This window comes from Prorops nasuta, unplaced genomic scaffold (assembly GCF_024137725.1).
Source record: "Prorops nasuta isolate Cenicafe-Biocafe unplaced genomic scaffold, Cenicafe_Pnas_1.2 PNAS00002, whole genome shotgun sequence".
In the NCBI taxonomy this organism is placed as follows: Eukaryota; Metazoa; Arthropoda; class Insecta; order Hymenoptera; family Bethylidae; genus Prorops; species Prorops nasuta.
In genome coordinates, this window is record NW_027116799.1 from 7,316,530 (window position 1) to 7,338,590 (window position 22,061).

General features: G+C 41.6%; 1 protein-coding gene across 1 annotated transcript; it reads right to left on the minus strand.

The window, feature by feature from the left end:
* Positions 1–93: 93 nt before the first annotated feature.
* trx (trithorax) lies at positions 94–16,085 on the minus strand. The gene is made up of 10 exons (XM_066730136.1): positions 15,829–16,085; positions 13,841–15,245; positions 13,169–13,738; positions 12,663–13,093; positions 12,415–12,576; positions 11,934–12,329; positions 5,379–11,878; positions 5,134–5,299; positions 4,910–5,056; positions 94–4,826 (listed from the first exon to the last, which is right to left on the minus strand). The coding sequence occupies exons 1-10, from the start codon at positions 15,991–15,993 to the stop codon at positions 4,653–4,655; spliced, it is 10,116 nt and encodes a 3,371-aa protein (XP_066586233.1). The 5' UTR covers positions 15,994–16,085; the 3' UTR covers positions 94–4,652.
* Positions 16,086–22,061: the final 5,976 nt, after the last annotated feature.

Genomic DNA, 22,061 nt, shown 5'->3' on the forward strand with positions numbered 1-22,061 from the left:
GATTAAGCAAACGAGTCCCAGACTCGTTGGATGAAATCATTTTTTCTGCTTTCGACTGACGATCTGACCAGTGATAAATAAAGGACACGTAGCTAGGATTCCACTAGTGTTTTTATTTTGTTAATTTCTCATGTAATACTAACAAAACATTTAATTACAAAACATGGGTGTACGTGTGAGTGTATGTGTGTTTTTCGTGATGAAAGCAACTGTGTCTATGCGGCACGCACATCTTTTCTGGTTAATGTAAATATATTACGATTAGTTTATAAGACTTCTACTATACTCAGATGGATTCGTAAGGATAATTTGTATGCAAAAGAACTCGTGACATGTGCATCCCATTTTACCCGCAGTGGCCCTTCGTTTTATAGGTTCGTTTGCTCTTTTTCTCTCTTTTTTTTCGTTTTTTTTTTAGTTTTTTTTTTAGTTTTATTACTTTATTTATTACACACACTTCTTCGTGGTCTCACGCAAAGTACTACGACATGTCTTTATGTGTTCAGTTCTTATAATTTATTTGTTAATCTCTTTTTGTCTCTTGACGAATATGGAAAACGCAAGAGGATTAAAAACGCTACCATATCATATATGCAATATAATATTATACACTTCGATAGATTAGTTATTATAAATAGTTTCAATAATTATTTGTCCAAACACTGAATATTTTACAATAGCCATCGATCTCAACTAGTGATAATTCTATTAAACATTTTGCAACTCTTACGTTTTCAAATTTTCACTTTTATTTAATATTATATGCGTAGCGTGTCTGATCCAATATCATATCAATAATAGGGGTATATTATAAATTTTGTAATTTTCTAAAAAATATTCTCTAAAAAATATGTTGACCTAAAGATTATTATGACTGATAATCACAGACAATTTCTTCAATTTTTCCCTTTCATTCCATCTCTTAGTTAAGCTACTCGATAATAGTATTTATAATAGCTCGTTTTATCTCTCTTCTCTCTCTCCCAATCTTTCTTTTCACTTTCTTACTTTCTCTCTCTCTCACTCTCACTCTCTACACCGTTATACATTCAAAATTTCTACACTTCTTTCCTTTTCGTTAACATTGGAATAAGAGTACTTCCTTTTTTTTTACAAATATTTAGTTTCTCTTAAAAAGCGCTTTACATTTCAGAATTTTCGTTCAGTTAAGACTTAATTAATTAAATGTAATACAAGATTTTCGAAAACTACACGAAGAAACGGTGGAACCTGCAAAGAGGTGGTAACGCTGCGAAATTGTCGTCGATTATTGTGTACGCTGCACATTAATTACAATGATGGTGCTAATACGATTAACTCGGTTACGATGTATTATTTCGCCAAGACACCGAACTAGCAGTTTTCCATAAGATTTCTAGAGAGAAAATCACTTAACGTAAATGAAACTAAAGTACGCCGAATACATGCAAAATTTATCCAGAGCGACGATCAATTATTGATATCGATCACTGCGGTGGATCGTTGATTATGGGGATTGTTCGTCCGTTCGCTATCTCTCAGTTTTTTTTCGCTTTTACAATTACTATTATTATCACCAAGCTTTCTTCACACGCAAGATAATTTCGGAACGTGCTGACGAGTGTATTATTACTAATAAACAAACAAACGGTGCTTCGCGTGCCCAAACACATGATTGGCTGCATAAGTAGTGATGCATTAATGATTTTTATGTATAGGATTATTGATTAATTAATAATTATAATAATGTTGATCTTGATAATAATGGCTGATGCGTAATACTAAAGAGCACATATAGGCTCGTTGAGTAAGGTGTGTAATTAAACGATGCAGGAGTATGTTCCAGAAAGCGTGTAACAAGATCTGCCAGAGATTTTCAGGCGAAGAAAGGTGTAATCTAAAATTCGTCGATATATTAACACGCAGGCGATACTAAAACTAGTTTTTTTTTATCATTTTCTCTTCGAAGCGTGTGGTACGTCGAGACAGTAGTAAATTAATAAAACTGGAAGTATAAACTCGATTAAAGAGTCTACAGATATTTATGAAATAATACGATTAAATAAAGTTGGACAATTGATGGAACAATGATTAAGCTTCGGGTTGATAATTTTATAGCCGTTGAAGCACTAACTATAGCGTTAATCTAGATTCTCGAAATAGAAACACGTTTGACAGTTCTTCTTTTTGTTAAAAAAAAAAATAATAAAAAATAAGCTTGCCTCGATTCTGTTCAAGCAACAACGTCAACTCATCATGCACACAAATCTCTCTCACTCTCTCACTCTCTCTTTCTTTCTCTCTTTCGAAATTGTCGAAATTTTATTATTATTACTTTTCGTTGACCCTAAAACCATCATATGCAATCAATAAATATCAATAAAATATCTAACATCTCTATATTTTCAAGTAATTACCTTCCTTATATCGCATTACTCGTCTTTACAGATTAAAATTAATTATCATTATATTAACAATATTCATCTTCCAATAATAATTAATAATTATTGGTAAATACAATATTAAAAAGAAGATTCAAAGTATCTAAAAAAATGGCAATTTCTCGTGACCAGAACAAGTTTCCATTTTCATTCGTTTTATAACTCTTTACAACTCAGTATACGCATTTTGTACCAAACCAGGCCGATTAAAATGTAGCACGGTTCACATTACTTGCGTGCCTCAAATAATGTTCCTGCCATCATTTTTATTCTTTATATTACTTCTTTAAATAATTCGCGATCAATATTCTTCGTATAACGCATTTCTTATTATTATCAAACACTTCAGCCGCGCAACCTATATCTCTCTTACTCTCTAGGCCATTTTTCATGAAAAGTGCACTTAGCGGTGTCCATAGAGCACCAAAGTTTAAGGATTTACCACCTCGGCAGAAATTGATCGATCCTATACCATTCTGTTATCCTCGTTTTATCAACGATCTACCTCACACGGTATACTCGCCAACAATCTACAAATTCCAATAAAATCCCGTCGAATATACCTAAATTTATCACCGGGTCATAAAGCGTAGGTACATAAGGCAAAATTACGTTTCATAAAAATATTGTTTACGAAATAGAGTATATCCAATTACCCATAAAATATAAAATATTATATTCCTCTACAGAATGCTTATATTTTATCTTAAGCCCAGTAAAATATCACAAATATTTATTAGAAGCCATTCTTTTTCTTTTCAACCTGCCTTCTAAATAGTAATATAAATTGTTTTTCGCTTTTTTTCGTTTATTCTCCTTCTATTTTTATATCCCGACGAATTTTAAAAAGTCTCAAAAGCAACGATAAATTATCGATAAAGTTCATCTCATCAATAATTACGCTCGATACTCCTGTAATTACTCCTTGATTAGCTTTTCCTTTCTCTCTCTCTCTCTCTCTCTTTCTTTCTCTTTTTATAGTTCGTGTAACTAAACTCGTGAACTTTACAAGTCTTGTAGAAAAAAATGGAAGCACGAATGAGTAATACAGGTGCGTTGTTAATAGACGAAGATTATATTATAAACGCGACTTTGTGAACCTAATCAATTTTTCTTACGTGTGTATGTTTGTGTATTCATGTTCGTTTTTTTAGTAAGCGAACGCTACCTCTCATGTACTACATAATTAGTATAACAAACTGATATCAATGTCTGCCAAAGTAGGTATATCTCTCGACAGTATCTCCAAAATGAAGACTGACTGTCATTTCTTGCCATTCTCTATCTCTCTCCTTAATATAATATATGCTATACTGCTAACTTTAGTTGAAAAGTGGTTGCTGTAGTTACATCAAGATAATATCTATTCTAACAATTACATATTTTACAAGAACATTTGAAATTTTGCTCTACAGCAGATGCAAAAATTCGCAAAGTTAATCGTACACTGTACACTAAATTACTTTCATACCAATTAAATCGTACCACGAATACGTTAATTATATAAGGTCATGAAATGTTCGGTAAGATCGTTACTATCATTGATAACAAACACTAAAAAAATCTTTGCAAATAAATAATTTACAAACGTAATAAGAGACAATCGTAATTTTTGTTCATCTTTTGGAAGTTCTGTCTGTCTCATGTCACACATAGTTCGTTTATCGTCACGATTCTCGATCGCAAGGTCCTTCTTTAAAAGCTAATATAAAAATATAAATACAGAGGCGAGATACGTCTATAAAAGTAGACTTACAATAAGCAGGGGTTATCGAGGACTTATATTTAGTGTAAAGTGTAAGTTAACTGGTACACCTAAGCCTCAATAGTAGATAATGATGCGTTGAGTTTAAGAAGTCGTGCGTAGAAGCACGGGCGTATTTAACGTATCGTACAAGAGGCAAATACGCGATCTATCAGGCAAAAAGCAAGATATTTCCAATAGTTTATTGCTATGAGGATGCCTCTTAAATCAGCTGAAAAGCTGTGGCTATGTAAAAATAACACTGTCGTAAAATCGATTTCGCGTATTATCTTGCTGGCCATTCTATTATTTAACTGTATATCTATTATCTTTATAATAATAAAAAGCTGCATTATCTGAAAATAGTTGTCGATTAAAAGAATAACGTTTAATAAAATGAATCCTATCTGAAAGCGCACGGAGAGCAAACGGCGCGTTATTTGCCATGTGCCGCTTGGCTGCTGCTTATGAAAGGTGTATGTGCAGTCTCAGTTGAGGTATTTGCGACACCTGCGAGAACCACAGGTACACGGAATCTTGATGTCCTCGAAGGGAAATTTGTAGTCGTATGTCAGCTCCTCTCCTTGGATAATACGTCGGAGGGCAAAGATTAAAATGTGTTTTTTACCCAGAATATCCACTACCCGGGAGTAGCAGTTTGGCTGTAATTCATTCAAATTTCATTAATTATTTGAACCAATGCGCGACGCAATAGATTATAAAATTCTCAAGATACGCTTATTACCTCGCAAGAGTGATTGATAAATCTCGCAGCGTTCCCTTTCATAGTAGCGTCAACTACCAGATGATCGTCTATCTTAAACATGTAACATCCAATATTTTTACTATCGTAGTACTTCTCCCTTTTATCCGTCAAGGAAGCTCTGATAACCTGAGAAGGATCAAAATAAAATTTTAGCTTACTAATCACATAAACACAATTGGCTTTTACAATTTATTCAAACCAACCTCGCCGGCATACTCGATGACCATCTCTCCCGCTTCTATATCTCTCAAGCAGAACAAGCCTCTTCCATGTATGTGCGAATGATACACTCCAACAGATTCCTTCGATGTCTCCTTCAGTATTCTGAATCTCATTGCCATTGGCAAGTTTGTGCTCGAAACCCTCATTCTGAAAAACCAATGAATCAATGCATGTATCATTAATCGACTCTCTCTTGATTCTTACATTATCATGAACACTGGCTTACCTGGACTCGGCTTCAGATATTGAAATCATTTTCGGCTGCTGTCTGTGTCTCGAAGCTAACCAGCTAAACATGTCGTGAACCTTCCTCGCCTTAAATGGTTCTGCGCGTGCCGCACCGTTATCGCATTCGGTTGGTAAGTCGTTTTCAATCTCACCTGGCTTGGGAGACGACAGCTTGTGAAATCTAGGCTTGTACTTGACGCATCTGTTCACTCCTGGCAATTGTTCGATCAAATAAACGGTTGCATTGTTGTCCAGTCCAAGATTTTCGGATAGCGGATTATAAGGGAGGGGTGGTAAATTGTGAGCTTTCCTGGCAGTCTGTACAGCTTGAAACACAGTTTCCCAGACCTCGTTCATCGAAGAGGCCGTGTGAGTAAAGCCGTCCTGCGACTTGATCTCGTACATCAGGCTAGGTCCCTTGTGACACTTCTTAGATGGATTTGGAGGATTGTTCGGCACATCGTTCTGCTTCGATTCTATCGGTTTTGTGATTATCCTCGGCTTTTTCACAGCTATCGGTGGAGTCTTTGTCTTCAGTATGTTGTTCATCTTGCCGTCCAACGACTTCATCTTGTCCTCCAATTTATTATTAGATTTAAGGGCAAACGTTTTTATCGGCAGCAATTGTAAGGATGCTATATGTGGAATCGGTTTTGTCAGTATTTCATTGGATATCACCTGTGGAGTTTTCTTCGCTTGCATCGTCTGCGTCACTTTATAAGAGCCATCCTGCACCTGCTTCTGCAATACTATCTTCAACGATGAATTTTGCACCTTCTCCCCCTCCTCCTTCTCCTTCGTCTCGACGTTCCCTTGAAGATCCTCCTTTGCCTTCTCGGTGACGTCATCGCCCAATTCAATCGGCTCCTTAATCTCGACCAATTTTGGTTCTGTTTCAGCAATTGCAGTCTGCTCGTTCGTATCCCTCGCTATGGTTATTACAGGTTCTTTGATCATATCCTCCTTGGTCTCCGTCACTTCTGGTTCGGCCGGCTTGATCACAGGCTTGGTCGGCTCCTCGATTGCAATTTCTTCCTTCTCAAAGGGCTTCACCGGCTCTTGTTTAGGAGTGACAGCCTGCATCGGCAAGACCCTGTTCATCGGTCTGCTCGTCGGTACATTGTTCGTCGGCATTGATATTTTACAAGGGACATTAGCGCTACTGATAACTGGATTGCTATTTGTACTTATACTAATATTGTTAGGACTTAACAAATTATCGCTATAGCTATTATGCACACTATTTACATCCTGACTCGAGTTATTTACAACTACGTTCCTCTGCGTTATGCAGTGATTCGGTAAAGGTGGTATCTTCGATGATATGCTAGACTTTATCATACTGGTATTCTCGGACACGTGCTTCGAGTCGAAGTAGGGCCGTGCGCTGTTGTTGATCGGCTGATCCGTGCCGAATAACGGCTCCGTGATTTTCCAGGATTGCTGTGGCTGCTGCTGCTGATGGTGAAGAGGAGGATGAGGAAGAGTTGGTAGCGGCGATGGATAATGGTGATGATGATGATGATGATGATGCTGTTGCTGCTGCTGTTGATTAAACTGGGCGACGGAGCTCGATATTATTGGACTGGGTCGAACGGCCACCCTCGGTATACTCGACATTACAGGCTGCAACGGCTTTGGGGGCGACGGCAGTTTTAGCGCCGCAGCGATATGCGGTTCCGGTGCTCGTACACTCGACGTCTGAATCGTTGGTACTGATTCCATGATGGGCTGACACTGCGCCGTGGATATAGGATCGCAAGCGACCGAGCTGAAGCTTTGCTCGGGCGTTGCTGATATATTGATCCGAGGTTGCGGAATGGCCTCGGCCATTGGTGCTGCTTGATTCAACACGACGTAACCGGCGGTCACTCCTGGCACACCGGCAGCGACTCCAGATACATTCGATACGTTAGGTACATTTTGCATGCTGCCCACGCTGGACACGCTTGAGATACCAGGCACGGTTGGTATTGTGGGCACATTGGGCACATTGGAGATACCCGGTACATTGTGGACCGTCTGCATCGTCGCAACGGCGGGCACAGCGGAAACCGCCTGAACGTCCACGATTGGCTCCATCAGCTTGGAAGCTTGAAAGACTTGAGTGGTGGTCTGATAGCTGCTGGCCAGTACTTGCGGAACGGCTCCTGCCATGAACTGGCTGGAGGACATGACGGTGTTGCTTACTATCGTCTCCAGCCCATAATACATGGGTTGATTGGAAACGAACATACTTCCGGTTGAATCGGTGAACATCTCTAAAGTCGGCGTCGAGCTCAGCAGAAGTTGCTCGGATGATATGACGCCACACTGGATGGCACTGGGCTGCTGTTGAATGATGGTTCCGAGAACCGTCGGTTGAGGCTGGGCAATTTGAACACTGGGCAGGATGGAGATACCACCGTTCTGCAGGGTCAATAGATTGTCGGAGGGCGCCTGTATGTAGGCTCCCGGTACCAACGGATTGGTCGTAATAAACTGAGGCTTGAAGCTGGCCTCGTGTTGATTGCCGATCGCTGTGATGTACTGCAAATTCTGACCAGATTGCTGTTGCTGCTGCTGCACCGTCTCGACGTAGGACATGATCCCTGGTGGTCCTACTTGCTGAAGAATCACCGTCGGCGCGCTGGGTCTTTGCGCCTGTTGCAGTTGAATAACAGGCGCACTGGTCTGCACGGGCTGGTACCGCGCGTGATTCGCCGGCACAGACTGCACGGTGCTCTTCAGCATCTGTGATTTCAGTGATTTCGCCCGTTGCCTGGGAGTTCGCGGCGACTTGGTCCTGGTGGTCCTCGCGATTGGTACGCTTGGCGTGACGTCATTGCTAGAGGCGACCCTCTGTTGCACCGGGGCCGTTGGGAACGATGGGGACACCTGGGGGCTGGGTACGGTTAGGGAGCTGGCACTGTCGGGGGAGCCCATTGGAAGGTTGACGACGGATTGAGAATTACTGGAATCGCTGGAGACCGATAGTGGATCGGTGATCTCGGTGATTTGTACGGTGCTCTCTTGTTGGGGTAATACTGCGGCGTTTGGTAGGGTCGTTGTCGTCCTTGTGTACTGTGTCTGCACGATCATATCATTGGATGTTAATACTGTTTGATGAACAGTCTCCACGGTGGCGTGAGTGTGGATCCGTGGAGTGATAATGGCCTGAGCTATCGGCTCAATTTGAATGGCCGGATGTGGAGAGGGAACGGTAGCCTCTATCGGTGAAGTGGCTTGCATATCCGGATAATCCGAAGAGAGCGTGTGACCCTCCGATGGCGAGAGAGTGATGAACCGAGGGGACACGGAACCGATGCTCGCAGAGAACGTCGAATCCGGCGAGGCCAGCTTGTTGTCCATTGTTTCCGAGTCGCTATCGCTCGTTATCATGATATCACAGTTCGATAAATGCCTGTTGTAACTGTCCTGAGTCCTGTAGGTGCACCGACACCTTTTGCACGTAACTGGCCGATCAACGCGATCCATGATAGTCTCGTAACGTGGAATAACGTTGAACTTTTCATGCTCGACCTGCAGCTGGGGCGACGAACATTCCTCGTCGCTGGAAATATCACCAGCTCCGTCCAGCTGTGGAATATTCATGCTCAACTTTAAACCGCTCTCTTTGAACGGATTGCACTTGCGCATGGTGCTTTTGGACGCGGCTAAAAAATTCTCCCTCTCGTTTCCTTTCAAAAGCGTGTCGGTATTCACGTGGGACCTCAGGAAGCCCAGTATTCGCTTGGATCGAATATAAGCGGGGTTTTGCATGCACAGATCTAAATCTGAGTCCCGACAGTTCCATTCGGGACCCTCGCAGGATGTTTCATCGTCGATGCCGTCCAGTTGGGGAATCGATAAAGCCTCGTGTTTTCTGGCTGTATTGGTCCTTCCATCATCGTTACTGTATTCCGGTGAACTGCACTCGCTCGAGCTACACGCATCCGCTGTGCCGTCGACCTGCAGAATTCGAGGTTCCTGCCTCGTGTGCCAAAATATTCTCTTGTGCTCCTTCCCATCTTCCCTAGCTGGTACCACTCGCCTATTAATCACGTTGGTGTCCTCTATGCAATATTTCAATTCTCTCACGGAGTCTGATATTATACTCGGTGTATTGGCGCGACCCACAGTGACCATTATGCTCTCGGGTATTCTCAACTCGTGAAAAACCGAGGAGCGTTCGGGTGTGTCCACCACCATAAGGCCGCTGCTCTCGGACGCCTTCGAGGCGCTCGAGCTCCTCGGTAATTTTCTTCTCATCGCATTGGAACCGTACGCGTTGTCCAGCTTGCAGCTCCAGGTCAGACTGCAAGAACGTTGCTGCTGCTGTTGTTGCTGTTGCTGATGCCTGTGGCCACCGACTATCAGTGGACTATTAGACATCACTTCGGACTTTGATCGTTTCAATTCCCTCCCACCTCGCTTCTGACTCTTGGAACTGAACAGATCATCCATCAGCTCCTGCATGGAACCTTTCGCCTCGAGATGGACCCAAAGATCGTTGTGCGGGTTCATCTCGATTACAGTTTGATCGACCTTGGAGATCTTGTTCTCGGATGGTTTTATCATATCATCAACATCCGAGGATAACATGTCGTCCTTCAGTAAATCCGTGGCGAAGGAACTATCGGTCTTCAAATCCATGGCTAAAAAATCCTCGTAAGTCGTAAAGATATCCTGCATGGAGATTCCGTCCAGCAAGTCGTGGGGCAAATCCTCGAAAATGGCTTCTTTCAATTCCGGTGGCAATAGGTCCGTGTTGTTCTGCTCCGCCAGATTCTCATCAACTTCTCTATTGCAGACCGAATCGATTAGAGCATCCAGCGTCTGCTTTACAGACAGATACTCGAGTTTCTGCTTATCGTTTCCCAGTTCTGCCTTTTGGGGCTCTTCCGTATGATTGATCGTAATGTTATTTTCCGAGTCATTGGATACTTCCGGGACGTAAACCTGTACGTAAGTCCTAATGTAATATCGGACAATTTTGAAAGGATTCACCGTGGACCAATACAATCTCGAGCATTTGTAGTCACACGGAATGATCTTTTCAGACGTATCGGAGAACTCAGGCTTAACGGACCCCAGTGAGTCAACCATCAGAGATCCAATCATAACTTTCACTTTGTCGGGCTCCGCGTACTTTTTCTTCTTGCGATCCAACTCCACGTATACTGGCCTGTTCAAAATAAAATCAGACTCTTTCTCCGCCGTCTTGTGCATGCTATTGCTCAAGTGCAACGAGCAGAATACTGTTTTGTCGTTGTTAAACGTGAGACTGATGCTCCTCGCGCATGGATAATGAAATGTATTGTTACAGTTTTTCGCGCAGCATCCCACGCTCGCACCTTTCTTCCCACATTCCGTGCATCTTATCAGGCGACCTCTGGAAATCGCGCTGTGAACGTTTTGCAGCGAACCGTCGATTTCCTCGAATACCTCGTTCGACCAAAGAGCGCAATTAGCGTGCACCCATTCATTCTGACCGCAGTACAAAAGTCTACCCTCTTTCGTCTCTTGACCATCGCTCAGACCCTTGCAAAGGCAACACGATCTACCATCGTCCACGTGAGCACTGTGCAAATTCGTCACTTTTGTTGCAATGGTTTTGGGTGCTTTCATCAGATCCTCCTTCCACGTGTCCGCAGCAGTATCATCGCCGATCTTACGCGAGAAAGGATCCACGTCACATGAATCTTCCTTGCTAGGTGTCAGCATTCCACTGTTATTACTATCCAATTTAGGACTGAACCATGGAAAAACCTCCCTCAAAACTTTATGATACGCTTCGAGAAGATCCCTTACGCCAGATAGATCAATAACATACTCCATATCACAATGGAACTGTGCAAGAGACTTGTATTCGTTGCTGTTAACTTTTCGTTTTACAGATAAGAGGGTTGGTGATGGTCTTACAATTATTTGTTGTTCGGAACAGTTGCATTCCTTCCCCTCGTCTGGATTTCCAGAATCCTGACAATCCTTACTGTTGTGCTTTGCTTTAACTGTACAATCCTTAAGGTGAAACTTTTGCCTGAGACGTCTCAAGCCTCGTCTTTGTGGTCCTTCCACAGTTAGCTCTCCATTTTCTGCTTTGCTGGATTGGTCAGTGTCAACATCGCCGGATTTCAAGTCGCTATTAGACTCTTCGAGTTCCTCGACGACGCTTGAAACGTTTTTGCCACTGTTGCTCTCAGTCTCCGTTTTATCATCAGGAAATTCCAATTTTCTCACTGCCACCAATGGTCTACAGAGGCATTCCTTCCTAGGGCTCCACTTCAAAGCAGCGCAAGCCTTTCGATTTTTGCTCAAAGATTTGATGACTCCGATGAAACCAGCCTTAAGTTCGGCTTCTACAGCATTTCTCCATATGGAATTTGGATTTGCGGAACATTGGCGACAAGTGAACTCGATAGAATCCGGTAGATAGCTTAGAATCTGATAACGCTCATCCGAAAGACCCTCGCATTGAGCGTGTACCCAACAGGAACATTCGCTGCATTCCATCATCTGAAAAAGAGTTGTCATTAACAACTGTCCAACAAATTTTTGGCATCTATCTTACCTTTGTGTCAAAATCATTTTCATTGTAGCACCTTTGGCAAAGGGGACAATAATTCCCTCGTTGCCTGAGTTTGAAGCACATGGAACACAAGGGTAAATTACCGACGTGAACGGTTACTCCTTCGCTACCACAGCTCTTGCACCTGACGCAACTTTGACATATGTAAGGCCTATCGGGACTGTAAAGTCTCGCACTGACTCCGGATTTGGATAAGCACGAGTGATGAAACGATTGACGGCAACGAATGCAAGAAAGTTTCGGGCCAGATCTAAGTTGGCATATTTGACAAATTGTACATCGAGGACAGCACCAGTTTGGCTGCACACACGCATTCCATTCGCTAGGCTCCAAACAAAAGGCATGATATGGCTCGCAACAGCACTGACAGTGGATAAACTGCAAAAAAGATAGTAAGTTGTAAATGTCTCCGGCTTGCGCATGGTTTTATCATTTCTTCTCTCATTGATTCCAATCCACTTACTGGCTCCTTTCCAGCGCTACCACACAAGTAACAAATTGCAGGTATATGAAAAAGCTCTGAACCAATGAGTGCAAAGCCTTTTGCACCGACTTCCGAAGGGTCGTATTGTTCCCAAAAATCAATAGATATGGTACAATTGGTTGATTTATTTACTTTTGATACCTGTTATTTTAAAGAAAAATATATAACATTGTAATCTCTCATGTTGCTCGCGCTGTTTCTTTTATAAATGTTTTTGATAGAGTTACCGTCGACAGATTGGACTGCACAATTTGTTGCTGACTTTTCACTTTCCTGGCATTTGATTGGGACAAAATATTAACGTTCACCGAAATGTTATTATTTTGCTTTTGATCTTCCTTATCCTTCGTATTGTTGTCATCCTTTTTGTCTGGTTTTTCACTTTCCTTTTGCGACTTTGGAATGTTTTTATTAGATTCACCAGAATCCTTTCCGTCAACAGAGGGAAAAGTTGCGATTGGTTGCCCGAGAGCAACACTGGCACTTCGACAGACATGCTTAACCCTAGGTCCTTTTAGTTCCAGTCTTTGCCTAGGAGGTGGCGGGCCCTGATTTACAGAAGGTGATGGAAAAATAGGACTTTTCAGTTTCTTTCTCACTTTTATCCTATTCTCAGTTCTTCTTTTCTTGTTTAGTGAAGCTCCCAGTGGAGAGTCAACTGCGATTAAAAAATATTAAATTAAAATAATAACCACTGTAATAGTGAATTTGCCTAATCATTCTTAATACCTACATTTATCTAATTTGGAATATAGAAAACTCCCAGTAGTGACGTGGTGACCAGATTTTTGACCAATGTCCAAGCTTCTCCAACTTATTGCAGATTTGAATAAATTTTTTTCTAAACAGTCGTCTGCTGGCCAGCCAATTTTGCACGATGCCAATTTTTGCCCATGATTCTCAGCTTCTTCTGGACCCGTTGGAACGGAAATGCTCAATGGATCTCTCAGAATCGGTGGTAGCATTGTATTTAAGCTAGTTTTAATTGCGATGGGAATGTTGAAACATTTTAAGCACATTTTTAACCAGCAAGCTGGACATCTAGCTTTGTAAACGCATCTCATGAGATTCCATTGTTGACTTCTAACAACAGGTGGTAATAAACACAAGCCATCTCCTTTGTGACACTGTAGTACAGGAAGAGTGCTATTTGTAGACTTGGAACAGGCTTGTCTTTTGATCATTTTACTAATAAATTTTCGACAAGATTCGCAACTGTGAATACCGAATTTTCGTGCCTGTTTCACAAATCGATAAAATCGTACAGCACCACAAACTCCACATTTTATGGTTCCCGTTAATCCTAAAATACATTAAAATAATTAAGATTGATTCGAATGCAAACAATACTCTCGAATAATTTCAAAATGCAATTCTGAGATAAAAATATAAAAGACTAATTTACCTAAATTAGGATTAGCGTTCGTGGAGCCGCCGCTAGGGTTTGTAGTGGAAAATGGCCCTTCCATTCCCCCAAAACATTTGTTATCGAGTTTTAATCTTGCTTTGCGCAATATTACTTTGCCACCATTTAATTTCATTCCTGTCCATTCCGACTGCTCATCTTCGGTGTGATTACTATGCTCGCTTCCGCTTTCCGATAAAGAGCTTTCCGAATCAAAATTATCCACGTTATCATTTGAAATACGATTATTTGACTGACTTTGAGTTTTCATATCACAAGTTTCACTAAGCTTTGTAGGTTCTTCAGAATTTGGGCCAGTAGGCAATTCATTGTGAGCTCCAGATCTTGTTTGAACTCTGGAAGACTCGAAACTTGGAACATTCGCTGTAGGAAGAACTTTTGTAGGAACAGAAATTTGCTTTTGAGTTTTGGATACCATCAATCTGGATGTATTTTGAACAGCCCCGCAAGAATCAGCAGTATTTTGAGACAAATCTCCATTTGGAGCCAATTCACTCGGCGATATCCTATTGTTGAATCTTAATTTATTGGATATATTATGTGATTTTTTAATATCTTTTTGAACCATTTTTGTTATTTGTGCACTTTGAACAGAGCATTCAGAATCTTTATTGGTCAAAGGGGCAATAACCTGACTATTTTTTCTTACTTTATTTTTTAATTTTTTGCAAAGTAAATTAACAGGGTCCTCTTTCTCCTTTCTCTTAAGTATACTCAAATTATTCACCATGACTTTTGCTTTCTTCGCAATAGCCTCATTTTCACTTTCAATACTATCATTAGTGGTGATTGAAATTTCTTCCAACTCCTCAATAAACCTTTTATTCGGCTTTATAACTCTTGATGAATGCGCACTGCGTATGGGTAGGACAAATTTTCTGATGGCATTGGACTTATCATTAGACTGCATTGCAATATTACGGACATTATTATTATTAGATTTTGCTCTTTGCAATAGCCTTCTAGCAGTACTATTACGTAAATGCCTACTTCGTTGATGCTGGTCCAAAATGTTTTTTACAGATTTTAAAACTGGAGCTTTCATAAAATTTGAGAATTTTAAACTTTTACAGCTTCTGTGATTTCTTGACCTACGAATCTTAGTCGATCTTTTAACCTGCATTACCTCCGTATCTCTTTCACTCTTCTCATCCGTTTCCACATTTTCATCACACAACTTATCTGCTATATGCTCTTTATCCAAGGAAGTAGTTTGAATATCTGTAGTGTCATGGATTTGAACGGATGCCTTTGAAACTGCATTTTCACTATTGGTTGGAGGTGAATTCTTTGTTTTGTCCTCCGCATCTTGTTGCTGTACTTTTATGTAAGATGCAGAAAGCTTAGCCTCTTTAGAACTAAAACCATGAAACGGTGGATGTTCCTGAAAAAATATAAATTAGGTATTAAGATAAGTTTGCTTGATTATGTGGAAAATAAGTTAAAAATTTGGAAAACTAAGTAACAATATTTAAAAAAAAAAAAGAAAAAAAAACCGATTGTTGTACTTGTATTGAAACAAAATCCACATTGAAGAATAAATCTTAAATGAGTGAAACTAAAAAGCGTACGCCCTTAAACAATGTTTATTTGTTAAATGTGGAATTTTTTTAAAACAGGTTGAGTGAGAATGGAATATTTAACCGGAGTATATAAAAATGACAGTTTGGGAGATATTGAGAGTATATGACAGACAAGAATGTAAGTAAGGAGAGAGAGAGGACACATCTGCTCGGTTCGAGGTCGCGATTCCCTTCTAATGGATTAACCTTCGTTGCACAGCCAAATCTTTCATGTTTTTCAGGCGATTTGATCGGTGGGTGCCGTATGCGTCCCTGAGACGCGCTCTCTCGCAACACAAACAACAAACGAAGTCGCAATATTGGAAGGATAGGTTGGAGACGCGATGGACATTGGAGAAACTTAATAAAAGTATATTTGACGAAGAAACGTAAACTATGAATTACCTTCTCGTTGTCACCAAATGTTTCATTGAACAGGGAAAGTCCGTAGTAGATGTTCTCGGCGACGGTTACCGAATCGCTTTGTACTGTTTCGGGCTGGCCAAGAACTTTTATCCGTTTTCTACTGACCGTCTTTGGCGGCTTCCCGGGAAACTTGGACCTTCCCATGTTCACTGTTTTCAGCGGCCAACCTCAACCTCGTATCGAAATTCTCTTTCCATTTTATAAGATTTTGCCCAGCAGCCGAGGCACAACCAAACCAACACCGACCAACCAACACACTTTAATAATACACACGGAACTAACTTGCTCCTTAAGCCCTTCGGATACTCTCGGCTTAATTCGGCTTAATTCGACAATGGCCGCAAAATACGCGCGTACTGTTAAACACAGAGAACCACCACAAATAGTGGTAAGCTACTGCTGGACACATTCTCCTGCTTTGTACATGTGTGTCTCTATGTATACACACATACAGTTTTCAGTCGAAGTCAATTGATGCTCCAAGCTGGGATAAACTATTTTAACGCGTCAAATTATATACCTATCTCTTTCTTGCCCCCAATACCAGCAGCTGTATACTCAACGTTTCACTCTAAAATGTTATTCTATTTTCCATTATTCCATACAGATAAATGCTTTTTTCTAAGTAAATCAGCGTCAATCGGTATTCAAAATGTCAAAAGAAAAAATGAATTTGCATTACAAATTTTTTTTCTTCGCGGCAATTTCGTGAAAATTTTTGTCATAACTCATAAGCGTGAATTTTCATAATTTTATTAAATATGAAATGAAAAATTTTCAAATCACGTTTCTGAAATATGGCCGAATTAGTTTTTAATTTCTTAATACGTGCATGCGACATAATTGCGCGCAAGCACGTCATTCATTGGTCAATACACGATGCCCCATACACTTTGAGGTATAATTAATCAATAAAACACTTTTCTCTAGCAAGTGGTATTCAACTGTATTCAACTAACTCGTTGTGTGTTTCTCTTCCGACATGAATCGTAATCTTGTAACAGTCTTACCAATCGCTGAAAGCAAATGTTACCATGTCCTTTAGCATATAAAAGTACAAAGATCGGAAGTCGGATGAAAGCTTGGTACTGATTGTTACGCCATCTGCTTGGGAAAACTGCAACTTTTCTCGAAGGCGCCAAACCAGTGGGATTTTAAAAGTGCCTCGATTAACGCTCCTCCTAAAAAATCTTAAATCCCGGAAACAGATTTTAAAATCAGTCGAAAGCGAAAAAAACATTAAAATTTGCTAATAAAAAATTATTATTAGCTACAATTTTCAATGAGAATCGCTAAAAGCTCACGAATCTCCATGAATAAACCTGTTTATAAAATATTGCATGGGTATTGACGCTCGTTTACTTATTTGTGAGAATGTATATCAATAATCCCCCATAATCTGTTACACACATTTTCTCGGCACGCGAAACTCCTTAAACTGTTTTATTCGTTGCTAAGAATGAAAATTTTAATTGCACTTGAATAGGAGACGTATGACGAGTGGATAAGGGGAAGGATAAAAAAAAAACGAAGACTTTCCAGGAAAGATCTGAGAAAGTTTGGAGGGATTATTTATCTCCTGTTTATTTGTTAATAGTTCCGGAGAATGCATAAGTCGATAAACCCATAATCCTCGTCAGAGTTTACACTCGCTCGGCACGCGAGAGACTTATTATTCGCTACGAAGAATTAGAGTTGAACGTGTGCGTATCGTACAAATATACGAGGGAAGGCAAGAAAGTGTGTAGTATAAATGAACAAAAGTCAAACGAATGGAAACTGGGAAAAAAGCTTGAGAAACGGGCAAGCGTGAGCGTATCAAAAACAAAACAAAGCAAAAAACAGGCAACAAGACAACACACGTAAGTTTTTCCTCAAGCTGGGACACTGATTTCATCCTCCATTATTTTCCCTGTCTTCATCGTTGACGTTTTTTTTGCCAAAGAAGAATAGTAATGAGACTGTGCGCGATTTTCACATTGTTTATTCTGCATGACGAGGGAAAAAGTCGGATGCTAGTTTCAACGTCGTAAAATACATATCTGTAATAAACGTAACTGGGAATCGTATGGTCTCACATGGCACGACAAAACTAAATCTACATGTACAAATGTTCTCTCTCTCTCTCTCTCTCTCTCTCTCTCTCTCTCTCTAATTCTCGCTCTCTTTTAGAGTCAGGGCTCTCTCAAACACGTGCACGTATACACACAAAGAGATCCATCCAGACAGATACTTCACTCACTCTCTCTCTTTCTATCTCTATCTCTCCACAGTGCAATCTCACGGGCATTGTGCACTCTTGTCCGCGCTGTGGCTTTCTTGCATCTGCATTTTCGCAACAATTATACGTAACGAGGATAAATTTCTGGAAGGCGTGAGGGTAATTTGGCGAGAGGGACATCTGTGTGGTCGGAATTCGTCGTAACTTTTCGGTTGCTGCGGGATCAATTTAATATGCTGGTTATAGGTCTTGGGATAATAAGGAGGTTGAAGCGGTGGCGAGACGAGACGAGATGGGTGGAAGGAGCGCTTTCAGAAGGATAGAAAAGAGTGAGAGAGAGAGAGAGAGAGAATGAGATGGGGGACTCGTGCGAGTGGACAAAAAATGGCTGATATATACCCGGGCGGTGTAGAATGCTCGCAGTCAATGGCTGGCCCTGCTGTAAATCGAATTCGATACAAGCAGATCTAATTCGAAACGCTTGGGAGGTTGAGGGTGGGATGAAGGGGGGGGGGGGTAGGGTGGTGGTTCGAGGCAGCGGAGGAGAGAGATAACTCGTTACACCGTCGAGTCGAGTCGAGTCGAGGCGGCATCGGCATCGGCACGTATATAGTATACTGGTTCGGTCGGGGCCGCGAGAGAGCTCGGAGTAGGGCTTATCTCTCGATCATTCCGCTCGAAATACCCAAGCGGGTGTGGTACTCGCCGCCGTATTCGTTGAGATCGCTCGCTTATTCGCTCGCTCGTTCGCTCGTTTCTTTGCCAGTTCACTCGCTCACTCGGTCAGCTAGCCGGTTGTAACGGAGCTACAAGATCTGCTGTTCCGTTTCGTTGCTTTGCATTGCACACTCTTTCTCTCTTATTCTCTCTACTGCTTCTTTCCTTTCCTCGTATACCCCCCCCCCACACTCTTTTTCCGTCTTTCTCTCTTTTTCTCTCTCTCTGCTCTCTCACCAGCAGCCCGAACAAGTGTGCGATCCTGAAAGGATAACTCTCCTATATAGACTCGCTTTGCTCCACACTCGACCGTCCTTTTCATCCTTCTTCTTCTTCTTCTTCTTCTTCTCTTCGTTTTTTTCCTCTTTTGGCCGCTCTCCGTGCATTCTCCTACATTCTCTCCTTCTACCACGACGCCTGTTCCAGCTCACGCGGACGGAGAAAGAATGCCCGCTGGCCGGAATAAGTGTGCACACGCCTATTAACACCCGAACCGGGCGTCCTGGCGTTCAAGGCCGCAGGAAAAAAAGCTGCCCGATAACGCGGAAACGCTACTCTCGCTTGGTCGATTCATTTTCAAACGGAAGCACTTTAACACCCGTGCCCGTCCATAGATATACGAGAGACAATCTCGCAGCAATGAAAATACCGCAATATTGCGAGTTTTGTTATACAGGGTGTGACAGAATAACTGGAGGAAATTCTTTCTTCTTTTAGGTCTGCTCGATCGTTATCCTCAAAATCCCCACGAGGCTCGCGTACAAAAGTTCCCAGATGATTGAGATACGGCTGAGTGATTCGTCTGACGTCACAACGCTCGCTGCGCGACCGTTGAGGCTCGGCTGTTGACAATTTTGAAAAAGCGCCAATTTTCAAACGTCCATAACTCCGTATTTACTGCACCGTTTTCAATGGGACTCGAACCACTGTCATCGGACGAACGTCAGGAATAATATTCCGCGAAGAAACGAAATCGTTTAGTCGGATCCTGTATACTCATATATACAGCGTATCTGTATCGATTCCGTCAGACCGGATCGCCATTTAACAACAACGGCCGCTTTTCTTGCTCGCCGCGCTAATATTTCTCAACAATCTTATCTGCATAGTATTACTTTGGCCGTACAGGATCAAACTCGATTATTCGCCTGTATGACGTATCGCGCTAGGCAAACCAATTTGTATGCATTAGCTCTGTCCTTCTCTCTATATCTCTCTCTCTCTCTCCCTCCGACTGGCTCTCGTTTAAAATTAAAAACACGTTCGATTCACTGGAACGAAATTACCGAGGAATAACCAGATACGGGAATTTAAAAGTGGATTGGTGTCGTTACCGTCGCATCGTAGAAATACCATTGGTGAGTGATGTTATTCGTTTGACACGAGCTGGTATTAATTGGAAAGTTGGGGTATTCCGGGTAATTTATAAGAATATGCATATTTGGTGGAGACCCAGCTGAGAATTGGGTATATAGAGGTACTATATTACCGGCTGAGTGATGGGGATGAGCGAGGGAGAAGGCTCGGCGGAGAGATAGGTTAGATGAATTGATAGGTTAGGTTAAACAGGTATGTGTAGATCCTCCGAGTCTGGCGGATCAGCATCGGTCGCATGCACAAGGAGCTCGATGGATATAGTTCTGCGAGGTGTGTACGTGTTATAATAGCCAGAGATATAAACCTATGGAGATATAGCGAAGCCATCCTTCCTCTCCTGGCTGGACCCTTTCATTCGTTCGTTCGTCCGCTCTTGTATACGACGAACCGATGTAGACCGGTTCGCTCTTTACGACACAGTCGAACGATTTCGCGGAGCCCGGTGTGCCTTCGATACACATATATATTCCTACGTGGAATCCGGTGCAGACACCCACGCGTTATCCATTATCGACAATCAGGATCGCAGGTCCCGTGCAAAAATACATACTTTTCGTGTTTATTATGTTAGCCGAATGTCCATACCATATTAGCGTCCTCGTACTTCCAATAAATTCCACTTTAACACGATCCAATCTTATCGAGAAATATTTTCAAACACCGCTACGGTCCTTCCTATTACCGTCACCTGCCCTCTCTATCTCTACCCCGATCGCGCCACGAAAACAAGAGGAACGAGGAACGCCACACGTTTCTGTAAATATATATATCAATATCCAAATAAGTAGCGCGATTCGGCCAGCTAATAAGCGAGAAAAATAAGAGCGACTGTTATATGATTAATAGAAACCTGACAGGCGTCGGGAGAAAGTATAAAAAGAGATCGAAATCTTATACGGTAGGAACTTTCCTATTGTATACGGGGAATGGCTATATTCAGATTGCTATAGAATTCCCCGTAATTCCGTAATAACGATAAACATTGTTGGTATTTTGGGTTTGACGCATTAGCCCTAAATTGGCTCGTGTAAACACGCTCGACCACTGATGGGGCACAATTAATTACCTCCGTATTCCACTATGCGACCCGATCCATTATTTCGTAAGATTAAAGCTATAATGCGCGTGATATTAAAAGTGTTTGCAATTAGCGAGATCATATTTACGTGTACGTTAACCAACCGGCAGCCGACCAATCGCGCAGCCTCTTCTTTCACGACTGGACTGGTTATCCGCAGCATCCAGAAATATCCATTATAATAAAGTTCTCTTGAAAAAGAGATATCTATATATTTATTACTATGATAATGAAACCGTATGGAGAGCGTATATCGTTTTTTCTCACCGTGGCGTTTGCCAGTTTGTGGCGATCGATGTAAAACTGTACAAACGCTTCAGACACATAGAAAGAGAGAGAGACAGGGAAAAAGCAATTATAGACGAGTGGGAGGAACAGAACGATTTATTTAATGAAAAACTTTCTTTCGTTTTACCGTTTCACCGTTCCATCGGCATTTGATTTTAAGTCCCTGGAAGTTTCGAGAGAGTGCATGGTCGATGCTATTCATGCGGGAAGCTCGGTCCTAGAATCGGCTGCAATACGCTTTTACGATATATACAGTCGATAGGAATAGTAATCATATTGAAAGTGGCAATTAAACGCCGAGACAATTGCAGTTTGTCGTAGTCGCGGTAAGACATTGTTTATGTTCCATTAAAGGAGATCGGGCTGAGTGGCGCTGCGAACGTTCGGAACACCGAAGTGAGGGAGTGGGGGGGGGGGGGGGGGGGGGATTATAAGAGAGAGATGCGAGGAAGTCCCCGAATGACTAGCGGAACGCGTTGCAGACTCTTGGATAAAACGCTCTCATCAGTCTCTTTCTCGGTACTTATCGAT